Raw genomic sequence first — 8357 nt, forward strand, 5'->3', positions numbered from 1 at the left:
GTTATGTATACGCAAACAATCCTACGTGTACAGTACGTGTATTGCCTAATCAATATTGAACTAAAGTAGTAGCATATAAGTACACAGCGTGCCGTGACAGCCAGCGCTACAGCTAGAGGTCAAAGAGAGAAACACAACTTGCAGGTAGATCAGCTTGAGGGTCGAACACCAGAACTCCGTCAGAGGAACCCGAACTGTACTTACCAGCTTCGTTATATGCATGAACCGTAGCAAAAATCATTTTCCCAACTGGCAACGCTGCATTGGGATTGGAATAGGACGCTGTCAGATGAAGTCCAACGGACACAAATCCTTGGATGTCGGTACCGCCAATCGACGTACCTATGCTCCATTGATAGTCGACAATTCCTGACTCGCTGTCATAGAAATCGAACCACGTCGCCACGACGGCATCATCTGAGTGCTGACAGTCCACATCGTCACTCGTTCCATCAATAACCGTGCCTGCCTTCGGTTTCGTCAAATCGACAGTGAAGCCATCAGAAACTGCCGTGCACGATAATCCCGCTGCATTAACTCCAGTCACCGAGCAGTAATATTTTCCCTTGTGAACCAGTGACAATCCCGAAAAATGCCACTCGGTAGAAGTAGTCTTCCCTTTTGCGTGAGTATTGCACAAAGTGCTGGCTGTTCCCAAACAAGGCCTATACTCGACTATGCCGCTCTCAGCGTCGCTGAATTCGTCCCAACTGCAATCGCTGAACGACGACTCCATTTGAAATGTTTTATCTTGCTTGCCTTTTCCGTCGTAAACTCGACCGGCGACGGGCTTCGTCGGATCGATGAGGATACCGTCGGAAGAAACGACCGTTTGAAGTCCGACTGAATTGTAGCACAGAACCGACGAATAGTACTTCATTCCCGGCGTTAGGACGCAGTGCTGACAAGTCCCCTTCGTCTGCGAGCCCATCGACTGCGGAGACAGTAATTCCGAGGTGCCCGGTTCGGTTCCAACAAACCATATGCAGTCGACGATGTCGGTCTCGTCGTCAGTCATTTTCCCCCAAGACGAAGACAGTCCCGTCGTGGAGAATTGATAGTCGATGTCAGTTGCGCCGGCTCCGTCGTACACGTACGATCCATTCGGAGCCGTTGTGTCGTGTACGACTCCCGGGGATCTTCGAAGTGAGTACAAGCCCGCACGATTCGTTGCGTTGACGACGAGTTCGTATTTCACAGTAGCGGTCAGATTCACCGAAGCGGAGAACGATGTTGCCGTGCCCACGGCGTTCATCGTCTCACTGGGGCTCTCTCCCGTCTCCAAAATAATCCACTCGTACGAGGCAACGCCGCTTTCGTCGTCGTTGAAGTCTGACCACGATCCTGAAACGTTCACCAGCTCACCCCAGACGCTGTCGATCGAAAAACTAACCGAACCACCAGAGGGAGGCGTCTCGTCAACTACGAATCCATCAGATAACTTTTCCGTCATCAAATTAAGCTCGCTTTGGCACGACACTTTCGTATAGTAGAAATGACCGTGCATCCATGTCGATACGTCGCGAGTGATTGTCCCCGTGCCGTTTGAAGGTTTGCTCCATATTTCCCCACTTCCAGAACCAGAGCCAGAACCAGAGCCTCCACTTCCAATGACGTTTGACGAGGAGTCTACGATGCTTATGTCGCACGTTTCTATGGGGCTGTCGGGGTCTGTAAAACCTTTCCACGTCGCACTGAATATTTCGTTGATTTTGTAATAGTCTTTATCAACATTCAGCCCATCCAAAACCTCTCCAGCCACAGGCGGTGTCAGATCGATGAGAAAACTACTCGACTGGTGATCGCTGTACGTGTCGAAGTTGTCCAATGAAACGTGAAGGCTGACGTAGTAGCTTGCTCCTTGAAGTAGAAGACAATTCGTGCAAACGGCTTTTCTCGCAGTGCCAACGTTCGTGTAGTTGAGTATCTGAGTGCCACCGGGAACGGTGCCGATGCTGTAGCAATATCTGTAGCCAAGATCAGACGATTCGTCATTAAGTCCGCCTCTCCAGTCCCACGACACGTCAATCACGGAATCGGTGTACTCCATCGTTATGTCGCAGCACTCAGATGGATCGAGAGCGTCTGTCGGTGGAGCCAAATCAAACGTTTCTTCGACCGAGCTAGAAACGAGACCTGCACTGCTGAACGCTCTTGCCGCGATCGTTTGTTTCGTCCCGTAAAGAGACTCGCCGTTACCCAGGTGTTCATAGAACGGGCCCCTGTAGGGAGAGAGTACGACAGTCTCGGTTGACGAATTGGCGCTAATTTGTAGCTCGACCGAACTGACAATAGATTCTGGGTCTTGAAATCCTCCCCACTTTACAGTAAACGAACTATCGTCATAATCCAGAAGGTCGACCGATCCGCTCGTAGGCGGAGTCCCGTCTATGCTCACCGACGGCGACGTCGACGTCAAAGAAGCTCTGTCTGTACAATTGACGTAGACGCTCACGAGCCTCGAGTAAGAATAGCCGCTCGTATTGACGTATATCGTCTGTTCATCTAAATCGTGAAGTTCTATCTGTATAGTCCATTGTCCAGGAGCCACGATGATGAGCCAACATCGTGGAGGTCCGCTATCGTGGTCACATGCTCCAGTCCAGTTCACCTGTAGCAGGTTATTCGAAATCCACGTGAGACCAGATATCGTGCCCGGTTTTGGATCTGTCAAGTCGACTATGAACCCGTCTGACGAAGCAGTGGTTTTGAGTCCGACGCCATTCGATGCCTCGACAGTGACGAAATACTCGACTCCCGGAATGAAAAAACAGCTCCAACAGTACGCTGACGTATTCTGCGTTACATTAGTCGCGAGCTGTATCTGACACCCTTCTTCATTGCTACCCACTGACCATCTGTAGAAATGAACGTCGCTTTCAGAGTCAGTAAAATTGTACCACTGAGCTCCAATGCCTGTGTCTGTGTAGTGCCAGTCTATATCGTCCGGACCCATTCCGTCGAGTACGTATCCGCGGATAGGAGGTGAAATGTCTATCAAGAGTCCAGTCGACGATTTCACGGATGACAGACCGGCTTTGTTGAACGCTTTCACAGTGACGTAATAAATTTTGAAAGCTTTAAGCGTCAAGTTGCTTGCACTAGCCGCTTCATTGAGTTTCACGTCAACGAAGGGTTGAACGTCTTGACTCATTGGAGATTGACCGTCGATAGACCACGAGTAGCTGTCTATTGGACTCTCCGAGTCGCTGAATTTGCTCCACCACGCTTCCACGACGTCGAGAGACGACTGATAGGGAAGGGTCTCGACTACTCCAACGTCAGGAGGAGTCGTATCAATGGTAATGCCGTTGGACGAATTTGTTGATTCGAGTCTAACTCCATTGCGGCATCGAACGAGAACAAAGTACTTCGTTCCAGGAATCATCGTAATCGACGAAAACACGTGTTTCGTAGCTCCAACAGAGATCAACGTGAACGGGTAGAAATCGTCAGTGGACTTACTCGTTCCTATTCCGACGTAGCACGCCTCTATTCCACTATGATCGTCAGTGAATATGTCCCAATTAGCCGAGAGGCTCGACGTCGACGTTTGATAGTCGATATCGTTCGCTCCATCGCCGTCGCGAACAACACCCACTACGGGTGGACTGTCGTCATACAAAACGCCCTCGGAGCAGACCTTCGATGAGAGACCGGCCCGATTTCTTGCCACGACCGAAACGTAGTATCGTAAACCAGGCACGTAGTCGACTTTGTACGAAGCTCGCATCCGCGTGTTGTTTGATAGCATCGTGTACGGCTGTACCTGCGTGCCGCATTTCTCTGTGCCAATTGCCCACTTGCAGTACCATATCGAGCTTTCCGCGTCGGTGAAACTGGGCCACGACGCGTTGAGAGCCTTTCCAACGGCAATTTCGACTACGACGCTTTCCGGAGGTGGTGCCACGGGTTCGGTCACGTCTACCGTTACCCCATTGGATGCGCCGGCGATTTGTAAGCCAGCTCTATTGTAGCAAATGACGGAGACGAAATACTTCTGTCCATTGCTGAGACTAAAGTTGGCGCTGAACGTCACGTTTGACCCCACTTTGGCGAAATTCATGATATCCGTACCGTTGGCCATCGTTCCAATTGCCCACTCAAAATAGTCCACGGTACTCTCCAAGTCTTTGAATCCGTACCAGTGAGCTTTGATGTTTTCATTGTCGGTTTGGAAAACGTTTCCTGGCTGCATGGCACCGTGGATAATAACCCCTTTCGCGGGAGGAGTGATGTCGATCAGAACCCCGTCAGAGTGAACGCACGTTTGAAGTCGAGCAGCGTTTGTCGCGCAGACTTTTGCATAGTAGGCTTGATTCTGCATGAGACTCAATCCTCCAAACGTGTGAGACGTCGTCGCGTTGGCTACCACCGTCAGAGCGATCGTATTGTGATCCCCAGGCGTCGATCCAAGACCGACTTCCAAAATATCGATGTAGGACTCTGAGTCTTGAATCAGAGGCCACGTGAACGAAATCACGCTATCAGACGACTGGTAGTCTATGTCGGCGGACGGAATGTCGCCGTCCTTGACAACGACGGCCTTCGCTGGTGTCGTATCGATCAGGAGGCCATCGGAAACGCTCGCAACCTTCAGTCCCGCTCCGTTGACAGCTCGAACGGTCACGCAGTAATAGGTGTTATGATCGAGCGACAGTGGTTCCAGCACTTCGTAGGAAACGCCGACGTTCTTGAAATTGTCCAGCAAATAGAACCCTTTACAGTCTATATCGTAGTTCCACTCGTAGAAGTTGATGCCGCTGTGAGGATCAGAGAAGCCCTCCCAGCGAAATCGAAGCATTTCGTTGTCCGGCGAATAGTCGATATCAGTCGTAAGGCCGCACGGATCGGGACACAAGTCGAAAACGACTCCAGCTAAGGGATGAGTATTGTCTGGGGCAATTCCGTCTGAAGTTCCAGTTGAGGATAGACCCGCACGACTAGTGCATCGAATCGATGCGTAGTAGGTCGTATAGAGAACGAGATTCACTGAATGAGAAAACGTCGTGCTTATTGACGAGTTGGTCGGCATTTCGGATACGACTTCCGTCAAGGCGGTTTTGAGAGACCAACCGCACGACTGGAGCCCGCTCACCGATGGAAACACTGCCCATTTTGTCTTGATGCCGGTTAGGAGAACCTGGTAGTCTCGGTCTATACTCTCGTCGGCCAGATTGTCTTCAAAGCGAATGTCAAGGATTTCCGTCGGTACTGGAGGAAAAGCGTCGATGAAAACGCCGTCGGACGCGACGTCTGTGAAAAGTCCTGCTTTGTTATAACACCGAACAACTGGCTTGTAAGTTTTTCCTGTGATCAGAACCCCAACGAGATTCGTAACAGTCTTGCTGCCGCTGAAAGGTACGCTGCTAAAAGAAGACACGACCCTTTCGTCTGCCGTATTGTACTCTTCATAAACAGCTAATTGACAATAGTCGAGATCGCTTTGGTCGTCCTTGAAGCCGCTCCAATTGACGCCAACCGATGTATTGACGTGCTGATAGTCAATATCCGAAGAAAGACTGTCCAACACTGTGCCAGGATCAGGTGGGCTGTAATCGGTAATAAATTTATTTGAAGTGACTGAACTCGTTCGAAGAGCGCCATTCTTTATGATGAGCCGCAAATCGTACGAGAATCCGGACTGGAAGTTACCGTTGGACAAAATGCGATCATCTTGAGGAAGAGTTATGTCTATCACGCAATCAGATGGATCTGAACACGACGAATAAACTTGATAACCGGCGGTATTGCAAGCCGTGTCCAAGGGATTATTGACGTTTTCTGCGCACACTGTCCATCTAATTTCGATTATCCCACTCTCGGGATCATTGCAGCCCTTGAGTGTTGCCACGAGTTGACGAGTGGGCGAATTCACGTAATCGAGCTGGGTACGATCAGACGTACTTTTCACAATGATCACCGTCCCTGTCACCGGGTTCGTCGTATCGACTTTGACGCCATTTGAAGACCTCGTCGAAACTAATCCAGCCCGATTGTAAACGCGCAACGTGACATAATAAATCGTATTGTGCTGCAACGATAGATTGATTTCACCAGAATCCGCTTGTACTGTCACGTAGCCTTTCGTGTTCGTACTCAAAGCACTTGTACCCACTGCTATCTGATACGTATTTGTCGTTTCCAGTCCGCTCTCACTGTCGTAAACAGTATTGGGGTCCCAGTGTACCGAAATCCTAGTATTGCTCATTTGATACGTTATGTCTGCCAGCTGATTGGGCTGCGGTCGATCTCCGTCGTAGATCACTCCAATCACCGGATTAGTGATGTCAACAAGTATCAAAGACGAGTCGAGCGTCGATGCTGTGTTTCTGACATTTTTTGCCGTCACTTTGATCTTATATTTGGCCCCGTTCGTCAGTGTAAATTGATTGGTTACTGTAACGTCAACCGTGCCGGCACTCGTTGTCGTAACTGTCTGTTGCGGAAACACGTTCGTTTCTCCTACTTCTGTAACCAGTCGCCAATCTATAGTAACCTTATCGCACGGTACTTTGAAGTTTTGAAATTTGATTTTGATCGCTTTATTGTCTGTTATCATCAAATAGTTGACGCCGTCAGGAGCCAGCTTCAATGAAAGGAGAGTTTGAGTACCGGATTTATAGACGGAAATTAGAGCAGTCGATAAATCAACACCGGTCGTTGGCTTGGGAGTGTTCGTAGGATCGACCGCGACGCAAGATCCGCCCGTGCAGTGTCGACACGCCGCTTTATCGCCTTCGCAATTCAGATCAGGATAGTCACACTCATCGACATTGGCGTAGCATTGATGACTAATGGGATGATATATGGGAAGGCAATTCGACCCGTCGCAATACGTCCCACTGACGCACGGATTCGTGATAACAGTGTGAACGGCGCACTCGGCAGTGAAGTCCTCGCTGACGCAGCTTGCCGCATCGCAGTGATCATTTCGCGTGCACGGTTGCCCGTCGTCGCAGTTCGTACCCTTCGCGTAATCCGTCCACGACGAGCCGCTTGCGCCGAAATTGCAATACTGGCACTGGTTACCAGGATTCACCGCGTTGTTGTCGTAGCACGTGCCGCCGACGAGACACCCGCACGTACTGGAAGACGTCAAGCAGCCCTTTATTATTTTGCAAGTGCTCGACCCATCGCATTCTTGGCACGCCAGAGAACATTGACCGGGTATCTGCGTACCGACGCATAGACCGGCCGACGTACATTTATCGGTGTGCGTGCACAAGTCGTTATCGTTGCAGGAGTCCCCGGTCAAAGGCGTCCACTGGATTGTAGACTGATCCGGCTTACAAGCCTTGAAGGCAAAGATATGTTTTGGTATTGAATTGGAATAAATTAAGTGGTACCTGACACTGCGAGTACTGGCTCTCAGGATTCTTAGTGTCTTTGATGTAGCACTGGCTGTTTATCAAGCAGTAGCCTGAGTTTAGAGTGCATCCGGCTCCGTTGCAGGTTTCACAGCTTTTACACGTAAAGGCGGTTCCGCTGCATACGCCGTCTTTACACTGGTCGTCTTTTGTGCACGCTTGCGTGTCGTCGCACGGTCCACCCGAAACGGCCGTCCACGCACTGCGGGAAACGAGTTTGTTGCACACCTATACCGGTAAGCATAATGAGAAGCCATCTAGAGACATCCGTAGAAGGGATCAGAGTTACCTGGCACCCGCCGTTTCCCGTTCCCGTTGACGACTGCTTCTCTAAATCAGCGTAGCATACACCCCCAATTTTGCAAGCTTTGCTGTCTATGTAGCAACGTTGATCCTCTGAGGTGCTCGGGCAACTATTCCCATTTCCATATTTGTTTCGCGACACAGTACGATATCTCCATCGGATAGTAGTGTCGTGGCAACTTCCATCGCATGCGCCCCAATTTCCCCAGTTATTCACTTGGCAGTCAACTAAACGGAGTTCCTTAAAAAGCATTCCAATGTAACAACAGATCGCTGGTTTACCGTTGCATGCTCTGCACTGCATGCTCGATCTTTGTACGTATGACGACCAATAAACGGTGCTAAAAAGGGGGGAAGGCTTATATAAAACGACTAACGGTCGCGCCATTTACTTGCAACCCCAGGTGAAAATGAATTTCCGACACGATTCCCTACTGTGCGTCTGCCTTTGTGAGTAGTAAGTGGTGTACGAACATCCATAAGTGAACCTACGAAGAAAGGTCGTCATCGCTGGAAGCAAAAAAACGCCCTCCGTGGCGCTGGGTATCATACTGTGAACACAACGACGTCCGCTGACTGTATTCGTCACCTCTAACGCAAGAAAGGTAGAAGAACGCCACCAAGAGGACGTGCCCGAAGTTCATGTTGCACGCCTCGAGACAAATCAAATCTGGGGCTCACGTG

At 50.0% G+C, this 8357-nt stretch overlaps 1 protein-coding gene across 1 annotated transcript; it reads right to left on the bottom strand.

Annotated features, from left to right (window-relative positions):
• Nucleotides 1-58: 58 nt before the first annotated feature.
• LOC136195625 (uncharacterized) lies at nt 59-8352 on the bottom strand. Its single transcript, XM_065985013.1, has 6 exons — nt 8226-8352; nt 8066-8161; nt 7956-8014; nt 7660-7901; nt 7350-7598; nt 59-7297 (listed from the first exon to the last, which is right to left on the bottom strand). The coding sequence occupies exons 1-6, from the start codon at nt 8315-8317 to the stop codon at nt 113-115; spliced, it is 7923 nt and encodes a 2640-aa protein (XP_065841085.1). The 5' UTR covers nt 8318-8352; the 3' UTR covers nt 59-112.
• Nucleotides 8353-8357: the final 5 nt, after the last annotated feature.

The sequence above is a fragment of the Oscarella lobularis genome, chromosome 14 (genome assembly GCF_947507565.1).
Source record: "Oscarella lobularis chromosome 14, ooOscLobu1.1, whole genome shotgun sequence".
Lineage (NCBI taxonomy): Eukaryota > Metazoa > Porifera > Homoscleromorpha > Homosclerophorida > Oscarellidae > Oscarella > Oscarella lobularis.